We start from the raw sequence: 24,285 nt of genomic DNA, 5'->3' as shown, positions 1-24,285 counted from the left end.
AATGGCCCTGAGTAACAATAACCTCCGGCCAGGGTGGCCGAGCGGTTCTAGGCGCTACTGGCTGGAACCGCGCGACCGCTACGGTCGCAGCTTCGAATCCTCCCTCGGGCCTTGATGTGAGTGATGTCCTTAGGTTAGTTAGGTTTAAGTAGTTCTAAGTTCTAGCGGACTGATGACCTCAGAAGTTAAGTCCCATAGTGCTCAGAGCCATTTGAACCATTTTTAACAATAACCTATACCTTTCTTGAATCACTTACTTCACAAAAATCTACTGCAAAACAGCGTTCGTCAATACTGCCAGTTGAATAAAAGATTCTAACTACTGAAGGCACTAACTACTGGTAGGCATAGTTAGCAAATGAAAGATTTTGATAGAGAACAAACAATGCATTTACCTTAATAGTGTTCAAAGGTGACATATAAAATCAGTTCATGATATTCAGAATAATAAATTTACTCTTTCTGGCGGACACACGTCCACATGTCCAGATCGTTCGCTCTTAAAATTCTGCCATCTCTCTCTCTCCCCACATCCACCACTGCTGGCGGCTCACCTCCAACTGCACAACACTAAGCGCTGTTAACAGCCAACTGCCCAACACTACAATAGCAAATTACAACAATGGAAACCAGCCACACACTACACACAGCACAGCCAGTGGTTTTTATACAGAGCGCTGTGTGGCGTTACCAACATAGAAACCTAAACAACCTACTTACAGATGGGATTCATGTCAGGCGATCTGAGTGATCTAATCATTCTTTCGAATTGTCCAGAATGTTCTTCAAACCAATCGTGATCTATTGTGACCCAACGACATGCCGCATTGTCACCCATAAACGTTCCATGTTTGTTTGTGAATATGAAGTCCATAAATGGCTTCAAATTGTCTATAAGTAACCGAAAATAATCATTTCCAGTCAATGATCGGTTCAGCTGGACCATAGAAGCCAGTCCAATCCATGTAAACACAGCCTACATGAATATCGAGTCCCTGTCAGCTTGCACAGTGCCTTGTTGACAACCTGAGACCACAGCGCCGGCCGGAGTAGCCGAGCGGTTCTAGTCGCTACAGTCTGGAGCCGCGCGACTGCCACGGTCGCAGGTTCGAATCCTGCCTCGGGCATGGATGTGTGTGATGTCCTTAAGTTAGTTAGGTTTAAGTAGTTCTAAGTTCTAGGAGACTGATGACCTCAGAAGTTAAGTCCCATAGTGCTCAGAGCCATTTGAACCATTTTGAACTATGGGCCGCAAATGGTGATAAGATCATATGTCTGACTTTGTATCACCCCGCTCCAAACAGCCCTTGGCCTGCGACAACTAATGACCACGCCCCTTCAGTTGCTCATTTAAAAAAAAAAAAATGTTGCGTGTATTCTCAAACTCATGTTAAAAAGCTAGTAAACAGATTTCTTTATTCAAGTAGTAAGAATAAATCTATCATTTTTGAAAGTGCTAAGTTAAAGAACCCTCGACAAAATGTTCTTCGTGTGATAGTAAGTTTTGTGAAGGTATGCAGCAACGTCCTGATCAAATTATTTGACAAAAAACAGGAAAAATTCAGATTCTGGACAACAACATAATGATAACATCTGCAAAATTTGGTTCAATTATCTCTCAAGCAGTAAAAACTACATTAGGTTATATGTACCCGTGAATTTCCTCATACATTCCCCGTAAGGCGACAACTCGCATAAAGCGGAAAACCCAGATGGACTCCCGGTCCGGCACAAATTTTCACTGTCGTCATTGTCTTACACAGCTGACGGTTGTTTGCATTCACAAACCCGAATACATTTCATGCAATTTATAGCTATATATTTTATTTCCTTACTTAGTTAATTTCATGGTGACAGGTACGTTTACTAACCTTCCATAACATGTGTATTATATATAATACTGCTTGTGATAGTTCATAGTCTACCATTACGTGCATCTTTCCAAATATGTACATTTTCTCTTTTTAAATCAATCTGAAGATTACATAAATTATTTTTTATCAGAGACTTTTGTGGTATTCAGAGATTTTTGTGGTATTTACAATGTAGAATGTGCCTTTACGCTACAAAATACACGGTTGGATTTAGTTGTCCACTGACCTGTTAAAGCCGAATCTTCTTTCGTTTTCTGTTGCCCCGTTCCTTAGTGTAAGTCAGCCAACAACCATGAATCCAGTTCGTTACGTGAATGCTTTGTAATTGCCCATTTTCATTTGCGCTGTACGTTAGTTTGTACATAATATTACTTTAAGTGTCAGTCACATTAAGTAGCTCCTCAAGAACGCCATGAATATCGCCAAGAGCTGCTGATAAAATTTTCTTAATGTGTAAATCGTTTCGTTCCATTGGCCCATGGACCCCAATCACGTTCAGAAAAGCATTTAAAACGTTATATAAGTTGATATAAAATCAATGACATCAGACAATAGAAACCCACGAATTAGCCACAGTTTTTACAAAGTAATATAAATTATGTAATTCTTCAATTACGTCGTCAAACATAAACTGTGCCAGGGCAGTGCATTCATTAATTCTACATAAACAGTCAGCATTAATGCTGGGATCGAGGTATGTGGAATATCTTTCTGGACGAGATGATGATTCATTGACCTAAAACGTTTGTTGAATAAAGACAATTTTATCAGAAGCTGTTGATGGCAATCATAGCGTTCTTCAAATACCACGAGCTACGGAGCATCTGCTTCTGAAAATGTATAACGTACTTTCATTCATAATGATTCTGTCGCAAACAAGCCATGTGTATAGCACCTTTCTATGCAGTTTGGTAGCACACTGGACTCGCATTCGTGAGGACGACGGTTCAATCCCGTCTCCGGCCATCCTGATTTAGTTTTTCCGTGATTTCCCTAAATCGTTTCAGGCAAATGCCGGGATGGTTCCTTGGAAAGGGCACGGCCGCTTTCCTTCCCAATCCTTCCATAACCCGAGCTTGCGCTCCGTCTCTAATGACCTCGTTGTCGACGGGACGTTAAACACTAACCACCACCACTACCACCTCCCAGAGTTTGTCAGTTTAAATACTTTTCACCCTGGACACACACACATATGTAATACCTGAAAAACTTATGGACGAGGTAGATCAAGTAACGTGACATATTAAAAGAGCGGTGCAAATGAATGAAAGAAGACTGAAGATAAGGGTTTAATTTATCGTCCACATTGAGGTCATTATCAGCGTAAAATGGAAGAGAGTGTGTGAGAGTGCGGGAGCGTGTTGCCAGAGGACTCCCAGTCGTGCACACAAAGTGGCACGTCACTTGGCATGGGGCTAGCCCCGCACACATGTCAGTTGAAGGAGCGGGAAAAGGCAGTTTATGTCAATTAGCGACCAGTTATGGTGTACCGCGGCGGTGGTGTTCATCAGAACGTGGCCCACAGGTGGAATAAGGATGACTTCACACGGGCAAGAATCGTTGGGAAACTGGGGGAAGGACGAAGTGTGACGAGTACAACCAAGCCCCTAACAGCATTGCTCCACGTGCATGGAAAGGAGGTGGTGATCTATTACAATTAACTGCTCCAGCAGATGGCAGCTACGTTGTGCAACAAAGAAGAAGGGACCCACGGCTGCAATTGCAACCGCATTTAACGGAACTGCAACGCACGCAATTTCACTCTCCATAGTGGCACGGCGGCTGCATGGGATGGTTTCTTGCCTGGACGACCAGCATTTTGTGTTTCGTTGACACCCGCACGTCGGCGGCAGCTTTTGCGGTGGTGCCAAGAGCGTAGGAAATCGGCCAACAGGATGTGGGGTCGCATGTTCTTCTCGGACGAGAGCATGTTCACTCTATGCAGTGATTCTGGATTTATGTCATCCGGCGGGAAGCGGCAACACGTAATGCACCCAGGAAAATTGTCGAACATGATCATTTTGGTGGTCCAGGTGTTATGATGAGGGAGGTATAATATTGCATGGGCGAAATGATCTCCAAAAGTTTGAACACAGTACACTCGTCCGTCAAATTTACCGCGACGCTGTACCCCTTCCCCTTCCTAGTGGCATACCAACCTGACTTCATTTTTATGGATGAAAATTCGCGACCGCATCGAACATCGCAGGTGAAGGGGTCTTGGAACGAGAGAATATTCGGCGAATGGACTGACTGCCAGTCCATCACCACCACCCCTTACCACCACTCCTCAAACCCCCCAACCCCGCATCTAATTACCATCGATCACGTGTGGGAGCGTTCACACGCACCGGCAACCATCCAGTAATTGCCAACCGCACTGGTAGAGGAATGGAATAGCGTAACACGAGAGCTCCTTAACGACCTTGTGACTAGAATGGGAGCACCTTACAGAGAATGCTTTACCGTCTGTGGTGATCACACATGCTATTAAGAACCATGTGCTGCCTTTTGCAATGTCCACTGCATTCAACACATTCGAGACGGAAATGAAAATAGTCAACTGGAATCTCCTTACTTGCTACTAGTCAACCGCCTAGTGATCCCCTTAATACTGTTTACTGACGAAGCCACCTTCACTCGAAGCAGTATCAATAACACTTTCAACAATCGCATGTCAATTTGAGATGTGGTATGATCGAATAGGTGTTGAGAGGGCCTGTTGTGTTGCTACATTTTCTTTCGGTGTTCCGCTAATAGATTCCGACCATGACGGGGTCCCTACACTGGAGCCGCCAAGTGACACATCATCTGAACGTAAACATTCCCAGGAAGAATGTTCAGCAGAAAAGGTCATGTTTTTTGGCCAGCGAAGCCTCCTGATCTTACACCTTTAGATTTTTTCCTGTGAAGATGACGAGAAGACGAAGTGTACTTGGACAAATATACGGATTGCTGCCCGCATAAAAGAACCCCTACAAGACCTCTGATGAGTAAAGAGTGTTATTTGAAATAAAATTTATTGTAGCATTTGTGAAGGAATTTCAGTTTAGAAATAACAATGTAAACTTTATGAAATATTTAGTTGTCGAATACCTTTCCTATTTGGGGGGGGGGGGGGGGAGGGGGGGTGAGACGGTTCCCAGGTCAAGGAAAATGTTCGATTCCAATTTCTGCCGTTGTAGCTGTGTGTGTTTTGGTACCGTCACCGTCAGCTGTGGTTAATGGGAGTATAGGATTCCAGTTTTTGTTGTCTTGGATGTTGATTTTGTAGTATTAATAGTTGCGGTTGAGCTATATAGATCAAGGGACGTGTCAGATTCCTATTTTTGTAGTAGTAGGTGCTTTTTTTGGGGGTGTCGACAGTTGCGGTTGAGTTAAATAGGTCAAGGGAAGTGACCGATTCCTATAGATTTTTTTTTGTATAACGGAATGTGAAAATTTTGTTTTTTTTGTTTTTTTTTTGTCGTCGTTTTGTGTGGTTTGATGATGTGCGTTTCTTAATGTTTATATTTAACTTGTCCCCATCCTGCAACTCCCAATTTCCCGCGGTTGTCCCGTTAGTCTGATTATATTTTTGGAGGTAGATGTTACTGTATTTATATGTAATTCGCGTTTGTTTGTTATGTAGGCACCATATTAGGGATACTGAGAATGGTCGTTTCTGCCATATTCATGACGTTATGGGTCAGAGTAGACGTGTGAAATCGGTCGCTTCTGTAATCTCCTGTTGCCGCTATAGATGTCGTTTTGTGCAACCCACAACGTTATATCTCTCCTTTGAAAACCACGCGCGTCATTTTCATATGCTCTCGCTCACCACGCGCAAACTATTAGTCCTACAGGAAAAAAAGTACAGGATCTTTTTGTAGGACATTTAATGTAGTTAAATTTTGTACTAGTAAGTTGTTCGTGGCTCTCTCTTATATCACTGTACGGAAAATTTCCACTACACGGGCTATTCCTCATATTCGACCTCTTTTTTGATCTCTATTAATTGAGCTATGACACCACCAGCATAGTCGGTTATTTCATCATAATTTAAACGAGCCCATAGAGTACTGAAAGAGAATCGACTTTTGTAAATGTTACGCTAAAATCAATTACACTGACAATTCGAACCAAACGTACCCTTTGCGAGCACAACAGTTTCGTAGCCAGAAAGCCACACGAATACAACAATGTAATTGTTTATTTATGCTGTTAAAATTCACGGAATTGTTACGTAAACTTTACACAATTTTACAATTTTTAAGTGCTCGACTAAGCCAGTGGCTTGTCATGAAAACCAAAAGGGTTGGGTGTGGAGAATAATTCGAGCAGTCACATATTTTTGTACAGTAGTTAGTGGGAGTGCCGTGAGATATTTGGCCTGGTCACGATCAACGGACCACCCTGTATAACTTTGCAGGTTGTATAAAACAATATCGGTAGGGATAGCTGCCGTGTATATACCCATATAATGTCCTCAACAGGAAAGAAGATATTCAACGGACAGCCCTCTATTCGTCCCATTAGTTAGTTAAAGGAACCACTTATTTCGTTTTTCATACTTTAATCGCCAAAGGCAATGTGATGCATTAAACAAGAGAACTGAGGAATTCCTTTTTTTTTAGAAGAAAAATGTATGCACAGTTGTATGAAATAATCAGTTTATGCGAAAAAATACAAAAGCTTACAGATTACCGGTTTAAATTGCTGTTGACAGTATAATTCAACTAGTGAATAAGGGAAAAAAAAGGAACAAAAGCGAAACAGTAACAGGTCGTGACAGGCCGTCACCGCCTGAGCGCCAGTACACCTGTTGCCGCTTCGCTACGCCAGTAACTAATCGATGCGACTTACCCGTCCGCCGGTGCCGGATCCAGACGGGCACTCCGATATCGAGAAAGTGTCGACCACGGAGTCGAAGCGCACCAGCTTCTTGGGGATGGGTTTCTTGCGGGGACAGAGCGAGCACATGTTCGCGCCGGTGGTAGCAGCACTGATGGTCGGTGGCATGACTCACAACACGGCTCACGGCACTCGTCGTCTGCGCGCACACACTACAGCACTAGCAGCGGCGGTGGACCACGGCACACGCGCCGCTCTTGCGTTGCACCGCCAGCTGTGCCGCAGTACGTACGGTAAAATAATAGCGCACGCGGCGGCGGCGTGGCAGTGCGGCCGCCCGCCTACAGATGTCACTGGCTGCGCCCCGTCCGCCACCTACCGGACAATGCCGGAACTACTTACGCCGGAGCTCTCGAGCAATAGGTCATCTGCAAACGACTGTGGGTAACGAAGTTAAATACCTAATTATTGTTTCGCAACCACCTCTGAGCTTCGGATTTCAGCACTGGATATTTACATTATTTATTCATACATATGAACGCTTAAGCAATCATGTCATTCAATCCAATTTACCACTAAAATCAGTTATTTGTCTTTATCGGAATTTTGTGTTTATCATGTAGATAAAATTTACATCTTTCACACCCAGAATGTTTCATCTATTCATTTTAGGCGCGATCAGTGCTCTATAATTTAAATGAAATTATTTAATTGTACTGGGTAGTTACAATCAAACTGACGGTGTTCCGAGTGCTGCAGTGCTGCATACATCGCAGGACGCTGAAACATCGTGAGTATGTTCCATAATCGGTACGCTCGCGGAATATGCTGAAAAAAGAATTGTTCGACTTTCTGCTACCAGTTGAAAAACTGGCGCTGTAATCAGTCAGAATGTGAAATGTTTCCTGTTTTGAAGTCGGCATGCTGTAGATATTGATGTCTTTTGTGAAGTGACATTAGGTGTAAAGGATTAAGAAGGCTGAAGTTTTCCGGATGAAATACAATGGCAGCGCTGCACTGCGGGAATATCGCTGACAGACACAGCTACAAAGAGGCTACATTTCAATAAGTGAGCTGAAAAATATGATTAAGAAATCTGGAGAAACAGGTTAATGAGGTGGTATAGTAACAGGGAGAAGGAAGCTGCCCATTCCCACAGCAGATGATGAAGCTGGCGACACATCCTCATATTCTAAATCGAGTGCTGGAGCTGTGTCATGGCAATTGTCTTTTCCCTGGTGTTGTGTACATAGTTCCGCGTAGTCAGCGCGTATACAACTTTCTCACTAGAGCACGCCCTGCTAAGCACAACAGCGCAGGCGCAACCCTCGTCCATCTCTGCACAACGAGATGGCGCTGTCATAGAGACGGACCAAATTCTGCTTCCGCCGATCCGCGTATTAATATGTAACGCAGCCAATGAGATTGCTGCTAACGTAGAACCTTTTCTCCTCACGGATCACACTCCGCAGTGATACCTGAACGCACGAGGTATTGTAACAAGTGTACAGACCTCCGATTAGTCGGTCTGCATTAGTCAGCATTAGTCTGTCGTCAAGTTTCAGTCTGCGCCTAATAAGATTATCATATTCCTGTACATAGCTATGAAGAGAAATGTATAGACACTTTGTCAAGTATCAGAGATATGTGAGAATAAGATTAACGTATTAAGACCAAAGGAACTCCAGACTGTCAATTGTAAATAGCATCCAGAATCAAGTTACGTAATGTCTATGCTTTTTATTATTTTAATAAATGTGTGTGAAAATTAATCAAGTTCTATTTACAGTTGGTCACCATCAATCTGCTACTCTAAGCGTGCAAGTGGCATTTCTATCGTCTGACCTAACGGCAGAACATAAACACGCCACGATCAGATCACGAGACATATTGCTGACACTCGCCTACTTCGTTAGAGCGACAAGTCAAATAATCTGATGGTGTGTGTACCGAAGGTCTTACAGTACGCACACCACACCTGGTCAACGCGTACTTTACACTGGCATCCCTAAAAGACTCAGAACGTGCACCAGATGAAGCTTCAAGGTAGGCTACGATGCCGTGACTTCGCCTTTCATTTTTTGGCAGTCATGGAAACTGATGACATGTGGACAAGGAATAGTTTTTGGAAGGTCGAGGCACATTTTACTCTGCACGCTGGCGTAAATACGCAGAACTGTCGCATGTAGGGCACTACTGCTCCACATTTTGGGCTGGAAGATCTACTGCACTCAGCTTAAGTGACCGTGAGGTGTAGTTTCATGAACTCGTTCATTCTCGGTCCGTTTCTCTTCGAAGAGATGGCGCTTCGCCGGTCTCTTAGGTATACAATGACATCTGCACATTATAAGGACCTCCTTGAGCAACACGTGATTCCAGTATTGCAAGAAGATAACTGTGCCCTCACCATTATTTTAAGGCAGGATGAGGTGACACCATTTGTCTCTTGCAAGGTGAAATATTTGGTTCGAGGAACCTTCGGTAATGACAGCATCATCTCTAGGCAATTTCAATATGTGTCGCCTTCCAGATCCTTCTACCTGTATCCATCTGAGTTCCGTTCGTTGGGATACCTGAAAGTTCGTGTCTATCAGGGATGTATCCGGATTCCTCCTGATCCGAAGGATAGTTAACGACGATATATCGGTCTAATTACACCGGATATGCTGCGAGCAACAGTCGACCTTGCCGTGGTTACGGACCCAACATGTTGCTGAGTCAGGAAACTCTACTGAACACATGTTTCAGCACGTGACCATCTCATAATAAACGTGTCAGAATCACACTCACCGCGCGTTTTATCGTTCCTCCCCTTTTCCTGCAGCCATACCACATTCTGACTGCTTACAGCGCCATGTTTTCACCTGGTAGCAGAAAGTGGAACTACTATTTTTTTCACCATACTCCTCAAGCGTACCGACTAATGAAAATACCTACGATGTTTCAGCGTCCTGCGAGCTATACAGCCCGCACTGCACCATTCGGAAAACCACCATAATTGTAACTCCCCGACACATATTTTGTTAGGAGTTCAGAACTGACCCTTGGCAGCACATTTAAAATTTTCTGACTATTTACAAATACTTGGTGGCGATTTATCATTTACTTTCATTTTTTATTCATTTCATGTGTCCACTGGTTCTTCTGTAGGTACTGAATGCACGCACAGCAGGTTTGCAATAATTGGTAGTTGGTCAGAAAAGCAATTCACTAAGCATAACCTTGTACACTGCACATGGATTTGTCACTTGCTTTGGGTCTGACTGAGGGATCACGGGAGCTGTAGAGTGTGACAATGAGGCGTGGTGTTAGGTGCTAGCATGAGCATGGAAGAAAAAATATGTACTGCGAGCACTCTATGTGTTAACTATATTTTTAATTACTCTTTTATTTTTATTTGCGTTTTCAATAAATATTTTGTTTGATTGAATTAGTTTTTTGAACCTTTTTATTTATGGTGAGCAATGAATTAATGAGAATATGCGGTGCGGCTAAAAAAAAGAAGGAAAGAAAAAGAAAAAAAAACGGGACTAATGCTGTCACAGAGAAAGTATGCACGCGCCAAAGATGAACGACCATTAGTTGTGAAACGTGAAGTCTTCTCAATCGAATGAGGCATATTTAGTGTCTGTAGATATATCATTGTGGTCTTGGCTTTGTTTGTCTAAAGGCTGTTATTTTGTTTTGCCTGAAGAATGAAAAGTGTAATAACAGAGTGACGGATTGTTGTAGAGTTTCACATGAGACTCGGAAAAACTGCTGCTGAAACCTATCTTTTACTTAAAAAAAGAATATATCGAAGAGTGTTTTTAAGTAGTTTAAGTGTTTCCAAGATGACCAAGAAGACGTTGTAGGTGAATTACGAATGGGACGCCCTTCAACATAAAAAAGGACGAAAATATCGAAAAAGTCGGTAATCTGATTCAATCAGGTAATCGCTGGAGTATTCGATCGATTGCAGTAAAAAATTCGATAAAATTTAGCGGAGTTTTTGAGAAGTGTGTTGTACTGCTTTAGGAGACTGACAAGCCAACTACAAAGAAAATCGAATAGAGCGACTCATTAAGCGTTATCCTTATTAGCTATTTAACCACTGAACGACCACAGATAAGTTAGCTACTCTCCGCCTCCGCTATAAATCTGTTAATTGTGACTTTTTCTCACAAGTACTGTTTGTGGTTCGTTTGCAAGTATTTACCAGCAAGGAAGCTTTGCAAGTGAACACACCGTCCTGAAATGTTGAGAGGAGCTGACTAAACTACTGCATTGTTAACGGGGCCCGGATGCCGTCCATGTGCACGAAACGAGATTAATGCGACTCCTCGTGTAATGGCGGTGTTACACAGTTACCGGACGACATTAAAAGCGAGACGCGCTGGTGGTCGTTGCGTAGTAGTTTGCGCATGCGCACTAGAAGCACACCTTGCCAGCATCCGGCCAGAGCGTAGCTGTGGAAGGTCAAAGGGCTGGGTTACGGTCAACGCAGTTGTCACCTCTCAACGACTTCAGGTGCGTACCTGGGGAAGTGTTTTGCAACAGTTGCTGTTTGTATTCTGTTCCACTGGTCTTCCAGACAACATTAATACTAACCTCAGACCACTCGCAGATGATGCAATTATATGTAATAAAGTATTCTCTGAAAAACGTTTCACAAATATTCAGTCGGATTGTAATATTTCTGGCTTAGTCAGCCATCATATTAGGCTCCAGGAAGCTGTTCCCAGAGCAGTGGAGGTGCAGGAAGTATATAGATGACGAAATTTGGTGTCAGGTACCTGTGACAGGTGTTAGGTTCGGTACCATTCCCGTGAGGAAGACCGCCTGCATAATGGTACTGCTCTGTGGTTGGTTGCTGTGTTCGGAGCAAGGATGCCAAAACGTTAAAGTATAGTTATTATTATTAGTTAAACTACTCATTGGAATGACTTCACTTTTTAATATAAATATCTCTCAACAGCTGACAATCAGTCATTTTAGAATTATTAAAAACAATTTAAATCAAAAACAAAAGACTGATGAAATTGCAGCCGAAGCACTTCGGAAGCGTTCGGGTCACGCCTTTTGTGGTATGAAGCGCGAAGTGTTTCGGGCTGTCCGTCACTCTGGATTAGGCAATCGAGAAGAACAGATATGTTGTCTATCGGAGAATGTGTTTACAATTTTTATTTAAGTTCCTGTTCGTCACTCTGGATTAGGCAGTCGCGATGTACAGTCATGTTGTCTGTGGCAGGATGTGTTTGCCAGTATTCAGTATTAAAAGAGGCACAGACACGTGCCACAAATAGTGTAAAGATATATTTTGGGAAACATTGTGTTTGATCATGTACTTCGCTGTATCAGAAGGTGTAGTCTTCTCGTATGGCTATATTAAAGTACGCGAGTGGCATCCCAAAGAAATGATACATTATTTCAGAACAGAACTTCACTAAAAGTTAGTTTCAGCCTTAAGATACAGAACCTACGACTTGCGTGCTGTTTTCTGCGCTGGGGACATCAACATGAAGACTGCAGGTTAGTGAACTATAACAGAACCTTCGTATTCCACACAGTGCAATGGAAACAACTAGGCGCTTCACGTGTACTGCATGCACAGAACAAATGTGCTCAGTGACACGTCATCTGCAGTAATGCAGAGGGAGTAGAGGAGGATGATCGTTATTAACACCAACAATCAATTCATTCTTCCATTCTTGCCGTAGGATGTTGATAAGATTTCAAAGTTGTGCAAAGGCGGACAACTTGCTTTAAATGTTCATAAACGTAAAACTGTGTCCTTTGCAAACCGAAAAGACGTAGTAGCCTATGATAACGGTAGCAGTGCGCCACGAAAGGAAATGGAAAGCTCACAAAAATATCTGGGTGTAACATTTTGTAGGACTATGGAACGAAACGATAACACAGGGTCAACCATAAGTAAAACACGTTGCGGAATTCGCCTCACTGGGAGAGTACTAGAGAAATTAGTCAGTCAACACAGTAAACTGCTTACAAAACAGTCGTGTCATCCATCGCAGAATATTGCTGAAGTGTGTGGGACCCGTACCAGGTAGGCCAACACCTACAAAGGAGATCACGTATAGAGCATTTGTGCGACCTGTTCTCGAGTACTGCTCGAATGTTTATGATGCCCACGAGGTCAGGTTTATGGAAGAATTCGAAGGAAGACAGAGGTGTGCTGCTATGCTTTGTTGGTTCAAAACGGTTCAAATGGCTCTGAGCACTATGGGACTTAACATGTGTGGTCATCAGTCCCCTAGAACTTAGAACTACTTAAACCTAACTAAACTAAGGACATCACACACATCCACGCCCGAGGCAGGATTCGAACCTGCGACCGTAGCGGCCACGAGGTTCAGGACTGAAGCGCCTAGAACCGCACTGCGACACCGGCCACCTATGCTTTGTTCATCATTAGAATAAACCTGATGTAAACAAACACAAACGAGATGACTGGTCAGCAGCCGTAGCACGCGTATGCTGGTGTTGTTACGCTCTTGCAAATAGTCCTAATTATGTATCACGTATCTTATTACTGTGTTATTGTAAATGAAACTTAAAGGTACTCTAGTGAATTAACATCGATTAACGTTTTTCTTAGTCATACTTTAACTACATACACTCCTGGAAATTGAAATAAGAACACCGTCAATTCATTGTCCCAGGAAGGGGAAACTTTATTGATACATTCCTGGGGTCAGATACATCACATGATCACACTGACAGAACCACGGGCACATAGACACAGGCAACAGAGCATGCACAATGTCGGCACTAGTACAGTGTATATCCACCTTTCGCAGCAATGCAGGCTGCTATACTCCCATGGACACGATCGTAGAGATGCTGGATGTAAACCTGTGGAACGGCTTGCCATGCCATTTCCACCTGGCGCCTCAGTTGGACCAGCGGTCGTGCTGGACGTGCAGACCGCGTGAGACGACGCTTCATCCAGTCCCAAACATGCTCAATGTGGGACAGATCCGGAGATCTTGCTGGCCAGGGTAGTTGACTTACACCTCCTAGAGCACGTTGGCTGGAACGGGATACATGCGGACGTGCATTGTCCTGTTGGAACAGCAAGTTCCCTTGCCGGTCTAGGAATGGTAGAACGATGGGTTCAATGACGGTTTGGATGTACCGTGCACTACTCAGTGTCCCCTCGACGATCACCAGAGGTGTACGGCCAGTGTAGGAGATCGCTCCCCACACCATGATGCCGGGTGTTGGCCCTGTGTGCCTCGGTCGTATGCAGTCCTGATTGTGGCGCTCACCTGCACGGCCCAAATACGCATACGACCATCATTGGCACCAAGGCAGAAGCGACTCTCATCGCTGAAGACGACACGTCTCCATTCGTCCCTCCATTGACGCCTGTCGCGACACCACTGGAGGCGGGCTGCACGATGTTGGGGCGTGAGCGGAAGACGGCCTAACGGTGTGCGGGACCGTAGCCCAGCTTCATGGAGACGGTTGCGAATGGTCCTCGCCGATACCCCAGGAGCAACAGTGTCCCTAATTTGCTGAGAAGTGGCGGTGCGGTCCCCTACGGCACTGCGTAGGATCCTACGGTCTTGGCGTGCATCCGTGCGTCGCTGCGGTCCGGTCCCAGGTCTACGGGCACGTGCACCTTCCGCCGCCCACTGACGACAACATCGATGTACTGTGGAGACCTCACGCCCCACGTGTTGAGCAATTCGGCGGTACGTCCACCCGGCCTCCCGCATGCCCACTATACGCCCTCGCTCAAAGTCCGTCAGCTGCACATACGGTTCACGTCCACGCTGTCGCGGCATTCTACCAGTGTTAAAGACTGCGATGGAGTTCCGTATGCCACCGCAAACTGGCTGACACTGACGGCGGCGGTGCACAAATGCTGCGCAGCTAGCGCCATTCGACGGCCAACACCGCGGTTCCTGGTGTATCCGCTGTGCCGTGCGTGTGATCATTGCTTGTACAGCCCTCTCGCAGTGTCCGGAGCAAGTATGGTGGGTCTGACACACCGGTGTCAATGTGTTCTTTTTTCCATTTCCAGGAGTGTAGTTTTTATTTCAAAAATCTTTTACAGTCGCAGTATCTGTACTGGTGTACACAAATTGTCACGCTCTTAAATACGTATTGTAAAAATGTCTGACGGTGTTGCCTGCTCCGTAGTGAAACAAGCTCGTGGAACACTGTTAGAAGGTGGCGAAAAACAGGTTCTTCTTAATGTTTTCCTAAAGTCTACGGAAAAAACCACTTTGAACTTTTCCGTGGACTGTATGTACTGAAGGTAAGGGATAGTTGAACATGGGATGCGTAGCTGTATCAGTAGTGTTGTAGACAGGTATTCGAATACTAATTCATTGACCGAGTGTACAGGCCTGGATTAAGGATAATGCTGATGCATGGTGAAACAACGCTCTGGTGGGCGGTTTGCGGGTTTAAATCACCTCGGGGTATGACCATGCGGCGTTTTTGACCTGCGGTCGTCGCACGGTGGCGCTGGCAGCAGTCCACATAGGCTTGATGGTGCATGTCAGAGTACGGTGCAGCGAGTAAGTGTGCAGACGTTTCCAGACGTGCTAATGGTGACTGTATGTTGAAAATGGCTCAAAGAGCACGTATTGATGACGTTATGAGCGGTAGAATACTAGGGCGACTGAAGGCTGGACAAACACAGCAGGTCGTAGCATGGGCCCTCCGTGTGCCACAAAGTCTGATCTCGAGATTATGGTAACGATTCCAGTAGGTGGGAAACGTGTCCAGGCGTTACAGTACAGGACGTCCACAGTGTACGAAACCGCAAGAAGACCGATATCTCACCATCAGTGCACGAAGACGGCCACGGAGTACTGCAGGAATCATTGCTTGGGACCCTACTGCAGCCACTGGAACAGTTGCCTCAGACACACAGTCTACAGACGAGTGAACAGACTTGGTTTATTCGCCTGGAGACCTACAAGGTGCATTCCACTGACCCCTGGTCACAGGAGAGCCCGTAAAGTGTGGTGTCAAGAGCACAGTACATGGTCATCGGAACAGTGGTCCCAGGTTATGTTCACGGAAGAGTCCAGGTATAGTCTGAACAGTGGTTCTCACCACGTTTTCATCTGGCGTGAACCAGGAACCAGATACCAACCCCTTAATGTCATGTATGGAGGTCGTGGTTTGATGGTGTGGGTGGGATTATGATTGGTGCACATACACTATGCATGTCTTTGACATAGGAACTGTAACAGGTCAGGTGTATCGGGACCTCATTTTGCACCAGTATGTCTGCCTTTTCAGGGGTGCAGTGGGTCCCATCTTCCTCCTGATTTATGATAATGAACGGCCCCACCGCGCTGCCATCATGGAGGAGTACCCCAAACAGAACATATCAGGTGAATGCAGTGGCCTCCCTGTTCTCCAGACCTAAACCCCATGGAGCACGTCTGGGATGCTGTCGATCGACTTATCGCTGCACGTCTTCAAACCCCTACGACACTTCAGAAGCTCCGACAGGCACTGGTCCAAGAATGGGAGGCTATACCCCAGCAACTGCTTGACCACCTGATCCAGAGTATGCCAACCCGTTGTGCAGCCTGTGTACGTGTGCATGATGATCATATCCCATACTCATGTCGGTGTACATGCGCAGGAAACAGTGGCGTTCTGTAACACATATGTTTCGGGACGGTTTTCTCAACTTATCACCAATTCCGTAGACTTACAGATCTGTGTCGTGTGTGTTACCTATGTGCCTATGCTATTAGCTCCAGTTTTGTGCAGTGCCACGTTGTGTGGCACCACATTCCGCATTTATCCTTAATTCATGAGCAAGAGTGTAGCTACAGGTTACAGTAATTATACGAGGATGAAGAGTCTTGCGTAGGATATAATAGCGAGGGGAGCTGCATCAAACCAGTCTTCGGACTGAAGACCTCAGTAGCGCCAACATCAAAGTACTCAGCGGGGGATGTTGTACCATATGTGCAAACTTCGACTCTAATGGTTTGGGACACCCCTTACACTCTCAGTGAAAATCCTCCGCGACCTGAGGCAGAAGACTCGTTGCCCACTGTATTCACTCTGGTGCTGCCCTCGGTAGCAACGGCGACTACGGAGCCTGAGCAGCGTTAAGCCTCAGTTTGGCAAGTCGCGCAGCTTAATAGGATTTCCGAGAAGTACGCTGCGCAGCGGAAGCGAGATTAGCTCTCTTGTTTCCCTTTTCACGGCTGCGGTGGCCCGGCTCCTGAAGAGATGTTCATTACCATCGAGCAAGTATGGAGATGACACGTCAGGCTGCACCATCTGTAACGTAACACTGTACCGCGCTATATTCACTGATTGAATTCAAGTCCGTTCTCTGGAAGTGACTTACGAGGAGGACACACATGCCTCGGTTTATTCTTAGATACTCGACCGTTTCTGAGAAAACGAAGGTGAAAGTTTTCAAGGTACTTTATGTCCGTTGTAGCGAGTAAACAGTTCAGCCGAAGTGATGGGACTGTCGGTAGCGCCGCGGCTTCACACTTTTGCGGCTCGTGTTCGGATTCCGATTATTGTTTTTATATATTTTTTATGTTTTCATTTATCTAGCGATGTTCATAGAAGATTACTACACGAATGTTTTCCAATGCATAGTGGAACAGCGTTGTCCTTATTCGTCTACTAGTTGTAAGCCTAATGAAAGAAAAGAAAAAAAGAAAAGAAAAGCATTGAGAGAGTGAGAAAAATATTTGAAATTGTTTTCGGCGAAATTCCTAAAATTCCTGTGGTGTGTTTTGATTTATAATTAGATGCGAGCGTTAGCTCCTCGGAAAAGTGATCCGTTATATGAAGGGCTTATTTCAATGGTGGTACAAGTCCATTTTTGTTCCTTCTGAGATACAGAGTCCTAAAGTTAGTAGAGCGCTGAAAAATCTGCAGTTGAGAAACCATGAATATTCAAGTACTTTTCCGAAGAGCTAACGCTTGCATCTAATTATAAATCAAAACACACCACACGAATGTTAGGAATTCCGCCGAGAACAATTTCAAATATTTTTCTCAAGCTCTCAATGCTTTTTTTTCTTTCATCAGACTTAGAATATAAAACTGATGTAACGTATCCCACATAAACAGGCAGAAATCCCCATTATTGTATGATTACACGATCACAAAATAATCACTGGAAGCAGTCATATCCATAGAACATTAAGAAATAAACGTACGGAGTGATTTAAAGCGGAAAGACCACATAAAAGTAATCGCATAAAAGGCAGATGCCAGACTGAGAATCATTGGAAGAATCCTCAAGAAGCGTAGTTCACCCGATAAGGAGGCAGCTTAAATAACCGTTAGAGCAATACTTGAACAATGCTCCTTACTCTAAGATCCGTACCATACAAGACTGACACAGGATATAGAAAAGATTCAAAGAAGAACAGCGCGTTTCGCCACGGATATGCTCAGCCAACTTCAGTGAAAGACACTGCGAGAGAGGCGTTCTGCATCATTGTGTAGTTTATCGTTACGGTTCCGGAGGCGTACGTTAGTTGATGAGTCAAACAACATACAGGAGTTTCTATATTACTTACACAAAAGTAACTTTTAATGGTGAAAAGGGTAAATAACTTAAAGAAATGGTTGATACAGCAGTGGATGCAGTATATCTTCAAGTTTTCTTCCCACCTAATACTGTTGGTTCTCGACGTTCCCGCTAGGTGGCATGCGCGATAGAATTATTCCAACAGCCATCATGGAGTCGTGAAATGGTGAAGAGCGATAGCGGTGTTGCTTATGGTTTCATGAATCCAAATCTGCCACTACAGTTCAGAGACAACTCAGGACTAAATGTCGCAAGCCACTACCTCAAAGACAAAGTGTTATTAAGATAATGCAAGCTCCACCTCAATTGCGCAAATTTTCTGGTCTTTACCCAGGTTTCGGCTAGAATAATTTAGCCTTCTTTAGAAGCATAAAATTACTATAACATACCAGAGTAAGACACAGTCAACATTAAAAATTAAAACTTATAGTACCGTAATTGCCGCTGCCAACCGACCGCGTGGTGAAGTGATGCCGGGGCTGGACTTCCCCATCAGTATGAGATTTTCACTCTGCAGCGGAGTGTGCGCTGATATGAAACTTCCTGGCAGATTAAAACTGTGTGCCCTACCAAGACTCGAACTCGGGACCTTTGCCTTTCGCGGGCAAGTACTCTACCAACTTTTTTTTCTTTTTTTGGGACTCTCATTTTGTTGGTTATTGTTCGTTTTAATTGTTCGTGGCGGACGTCACCTGACGCCCGTTGAAGTTCGTTATTGATCCATTCACTCAGTTTTTTTATTACAGAGGGTAGCTAACCTTCTGACCAAACACGCTGAGATACCGTGCCGGCGCACCATCTGAGCTACCGAAGCACGACTCACGCCCTGTCCTCACAGCCTTACTGCTGCTAGTATCTCGTGTCCTACCTTCCAAACTTTACAGAAGTGTTAATCTACCAGGAAGTTTCATGTCAGCGCACACTCCGCTGCAGAGTGAAAATCTCATTCTGGAAACATCCCCCAGACTGTGGCTAAGGCATGTGTCCACAGTATCCTTTCTTTCAGGAGTGCTAGTTCTGCAAGGTTCGCAGGACAACTTCTGTAAAGTTTGGAAGGTAGGAGACGAGATACTGGCAGAAAAAAGGCTGTGAGGACCGGGCGTGAGTCGTGCTTCGGTAGCTCAGATGGTAGAGCACTTGCCCGCGAAAGGCAAAGGTCCCGAGTTCGAGTCTCGGTCGGGCACACAGTTTTAATCTGCCAGGAAGTTTCACTCCAGTAGTTTTAATTCGACATGGTACCACGGTGCCTCTACATTTTATTATGTGAGTGTTTTGTCCTTTACATGTCTGTGTCTACATCGACATCTACAACGACAATTTTCAAATAACTGTGAAGTACACACAAGCCCACATCTCGTGGTTGTGCGGTAGCGTTCTCGCTTCCCGCGCACGGGTTCCCGGGTTCGATTCCCGGCGGGGTCAGGGATTTTCTCTGCCTCGTGATGGCTGGGTGTTGTGTTGTCCTTAGGTTAGTTAGGTTTAAGTAGTTCTAAGTTCTAGGGGACTGATGACCATAGATGTTAAGTCCCATAGTGCTCAGAGCCATTTGTGAAGTACATGGCAAAGGCAAAGCTATATCAATGGAGCGAGTTCGTAAGGGAGATTGCAGGGAACGCAAATGGTCGATTTCAGTTTAGTGGGAGAATTATAGAAAATGTAGAACACTGGTACGACCCATTCTTGAATACTGCTGGACTGTTTAGGATCCTCAGTAGGTTGGATTGAAGGAAGACATCGAAGCAATTCTGAGGAGTGTCGGGAGATGTGTTACCTTTTGGTTCAGTCAACACGAACGGAAATGCTTCGGGAGCTCAACAGCGGATCCCGGGAGAGAGGACGACGTTATATGCGCGAAACACTATTGAGAAAAGGCAGAGAACTGGGACGTGCAGCCGACTGCAGAACGACTGTACTGCAACCAACGTAAATTTCGCTTAAGGACCGCGAAGACAACATATCAGAAGTAAGGGCTCGACGTGAGCATACAGACTCGGTTTTGCTTTGCTCCATTTGCAAGCGAAACAGGGGAGGGAATGACTGCTAATGGTACAAGGCACTCTCCGCCATGCAATGTATGATCGCTTCCGGAGAATGTACGTCGATGTATATTAGTGGACGAAATGAGAGCAAAAATCATCTACATCCTCAAAAGTTCTCGGCTACGCAAAAGAATCAGTGCGTCGAATGTGTTTGGCAGGAATTTATTTTATTATTTTTTATTTATTTATTTATTCGCTTTTTGCTTTCAACAACGCGAGTGCAAAAGTGACAAATGGCAAGTATATTGGAAACGCTGCAACTTGTCAGAGGAAAGCTGTTCGTACTTTAGATGAGAAACGATGGAAAATATTTCCTCTCGAAAGTCGGTAGGAAAAAAATAAACGCTCGCACAGTCCCAAGCAGTATTTCTTAGCGGAACAGCAGAAATATTCTTAATATAACTTCAAGAATCCTACAACACTGGCAGCGCGCAGTCGACCGGGAATCTCGAGACGTAAGGCGGATGCTGGCTCTATATGTTGTCTGCATAACAACAACGTATCGTCGGGCTTCTCTACCATAGTGGACTGACAAAAAAACAGTGGCAGTTTTTTCTAAGCAGCTCCTCCGTTAGACCTCTGATTCTTCGATCAGTTTGGTTCAATGAAAAAATATTCCCAGTCGTGAAGTCGCGTCATACTCCTCTTCAAACTTCTGCAATGTTCGTCACTTCGTTTCCAGCACTGAACACTTCTGTAGGTGGTATTTTCCTGGATTGCTGAAGACTTTCGAAAGACCGTGTCACGTCCAGTTATAAAAGAATATTTTCCCGACCATTTTTGGAGGAGCGGAGTTAGTGTGTAAAAATCTTGCGGTTGCTATTGGTGAACTGTCGTCTGTGGGTAAATACTGCAAGCACATACTGACAGAATGGGGGACTCCAAAATGTAAGTTGTTACTGCACCGCCTTGGTTATTTCCTTGTAACTGTTTATGATTTTCGTTCTCCGTCGCTATTTACTCCCATAATAACGGGTAAAAAAGAAGCCGTCATCTCTATTGAAATTGTACTCATTCATCGACATTTCGACTGCTTCAACGACTTTCCTTTCATAAATATTATTTTTTCTCGCTAGCACGCGTGTATTATTAAAATACATAACCGGGTCACATTCTTCTTTCTAGTTAGCTACCTCTGATTTATCTTTTAAATGTGTGTGGCGTTCTGACTCTTTAACGAACTTTTTTTTTACTGTCCTTCCAGTTTTCCGCCGAGGTACAGAGTGTCTTAGGAGGAACGATGATTATCCAGAGATATGACAGGAACGATAATTCGAAGCAAAAATGTCTAGTAAGCATGGACTGTAAAACGCGTATCTTAAGAACTATGGGTACTTGTTCACCTTCGATACTGTGAAAGAAATCTTTTCCACTGCAATATCTTCGATTTCCGTATTTTGAACGGTAGTAACATGATCCTAAATAAGAAAATAATGTCCAGTAAATAAGGCTTCTAAAATTAATACATTTTCATCTTCGCTACTGTGCAACACATGTCTTCTACTGAACAAGAGATCATAGCTCTTAAGGTATGCATTTTAGAGCCCTTGTATAGTCCACCTTTTTGCTTCGAATGATCATTCCTGTCATGTCACTGAATAATGAACATTTCACCAGGGACATTGTGTATACTTTGCCAAAAGCACACATCACAGTGTGCTGGCGTCACTTAAGTCCATTGTACATCGGATGAAGTATTTGTACTTTCATCACCGAAAGAAAGTAGTCCTTAGACCACTGTTCCGAAAGATTCTGCCTATGTGGTAGGGTTCTCCCGACACAAGCGGCTACCTTGCAGAAAGTGCAGGAGGTCCTTCGTTCTTATGGTTTGTATTATTATTATTATTATTATTATTATTATTATTATTAGCGTTTCGTTTGATGGCCCTAGTTATGGCAAGGTGAGCATAGTCGTTGGCCACCAGTGTTTCCCTAAGGAAATCCATTTCTGATTGTCATAGCAGCTTCCTTCTGGGCTGGGTGGCAGTGCGAAACGGCGTCAAGATACCTGTTTATGTCACGTAGGTAACTAAAATAAAACGATCTCTAATACCCCGAATCACATTATTCGCATGATGAAACAGTTAAGGAAGGATGTCGCGTCTATTGACTCCGAGGGAGAGAAAGATTCTCGCCGTAGTATTTTATATAATCGGGCTTTGAAAAAGTTGAAATACATACCGAAAGACGTCTCTCAAGGTTTGGCACTTTTGTGTGTCAGTTACGGCATGCCGGAGACATAAGCGTGCATTTGTAACGGTTACAGTGTACAAATATAAATCGACACAGTACTGTCGAGAGAGAAAAAAAGCTATGGCGACTCTTGGGTCACACAAGAACACGACGAGCTATTTTCAGTTAGAATATTTCAGTCAGCAAAGAAGCTTGCTTTTTTTTCGTTGCAGATTAAATCTGGGCGACGGACCCGGAAATCTACTTTTTGCACGCAATGAGCTTACGATATGAGCCATCCAGACATTAAGCAAGACCCAACCTCACAGTTCTTGCTGGTATATTTATCTTATTTCGAAAACTTCACAGAAACACTTCTGCATATCTTATGCATGCTAGTCTTGTTGCCTCCATAGAGCTAGGAAAGTGGAACATTAGCTGTGAAACGATTATTCTCTTTCCACAGTTCTTCCACTCAGCTGTGTTCATTGTTTTAATTTATTTTCTACCGACTTCGAAGCAACTATGGCTTCACCTCCAGGAGACAACGGTCAACGGTATATCAGGAGTGTCCCAGCGAAGTATGACAGGATCACTCTTCAAACTGCTTGCTTTGGATAGCTTGGGCCATATCATCAGCATAGCTGAACTTCCTTGAGATTGCTTCAGGCAGGTCAGAGACGTAAAGATTAAAGAGCATTGGTGCTAAAACTGATCCTTGAGGCAGTCGATTGTTGAGTTTCCTCTGTTTGCTTATGTCATTACCCTGTATCACCTGGAAGTATCTATCCGAAAGCATGTTGTTGATAAGTCTCAGTGTCATACGGCAGGGGATTACTTTTATCAGTTTGTGTAGAAGTCCTTCCTTCCATACAGTGTCATAGGTAGCTGTTAGGTCTATGAAAGCTACCGCAGTCACTTTTTTATTTTTGAAAACCTGCTTCAATATATGTCGTTAGACTTAGAACCTGGTCTGTGCAGCTCCTATTGGGTATGAAGCCTGCCTGCTCTGGTGGGATGACTTCTAGAGCAGGCAGGTTTCAGAACCAATAGGAGCTGTACGTTCCAGGTTCAAAGTCTACTAGCGCTATTTTTATGCGACTGGCTCGAAATTTGAATATACATCACTTTTCAGAAGTAAAAACGCGCCCGCAATTTTCGTTTATGTCGCACAACTCCTTCTTGGTACTGTGATTCTTTTACCGTGCATGTTTAAAGGAGATCTCGAACAGAACAGTTTTGCCGTCCAGTCTTTGGTATATCTCGAGCGTTTTGGACACGCGCCAGGTCGAATCAAACGAAGACATCGAAGCAGTTAGGAAGCGTGTTGCTACGCTCGATCTTTTTATTGCCGTACCGATCGACAAGATCGGCAGAGATCGAGGCAGGGATCTCTAACTAACCTAACCATGGGACGTGGTGTTAGCAAAAACGGCGGAGGCAGCGGCCGTAATAAACAGGTAGCAACTGGACTCGACGCTACGGACTACCCGCTCCCCCCCCCCCCCCCCCTCCCCACCTAGGCCCCACCACAGCCACTTCATCATTGCCACAACCACGCGACTGGTCCATCTGTTAGGCCATCGGCGGAGGGACATCTTCACTTGAAAATAGCCATCAGGAAACCATTCTAACTGCTGTGACAATACGACGCAACGACTCCGCTGATAGACCGAGAGGATTTCATCAGTGAAATTCGTCCAGAAAGTCTACATTCCCATAAAAGTTTTTTCCTACGCAAGGACTTGACGAACTAGTTTTATGGATGAATAACATTTTGGCACTGCAGGTAGCAAACTTTGGCACTAGTAGAGCT

General features: G+C 44.4%; 1 protein-coding gene across 2 annotated transcripts in view; it reads right to left on the bottom strand.

The window, feature by feature from the left end:
- LOC126336587 (disks large 1 tumor suppressor protein) overlaps nucleotides 1-24,285 on the bottom strand; it is a 4,198,467-nt gene that overhangs the window by 2,066,773 nt on the left and 2,107,409 nt on the right. Inside the window, exon 1 of one of the 2 annotated variants that reach the window (XM_050000445.1) lies at nucleotides 6,720-6,997. The exons of the other annotated variant lie outside the window; for it this stretch is intronic. Coding sequence (XP_049856402.1) covers nucleotides 6,720-6,875 — 156 coding nt within the window. The 5' untranslated portion in view covers nucleotides 6,876-6,997. Of the gene's footprint in view, nucleotides 1-6,719; nucleotides 6,998-24,285 lie in introns of those variants that run through there. 2 annotated transcript variants of the gene reach the window in all.

Source organism: Schistocerca gregaria, chromosome 2 (genome assembly GCF_023897955.1).
Source record: "Schistocerca gregaria isolate iqSchGreg1 chromosome 2, iqSchGreg1.2, whole genome shotgun sequence".
Taxonomy (NCBI): domain Eukaryota; kingdom Metazoa; phylum Arthropoda; class Insecta; order Orthoptera; family Acrididae; genus Schistocerca; species Schistocerca gregaria.
This window is presented reverse-complemented; position numbering and strand designations above follow the sequence as displayed.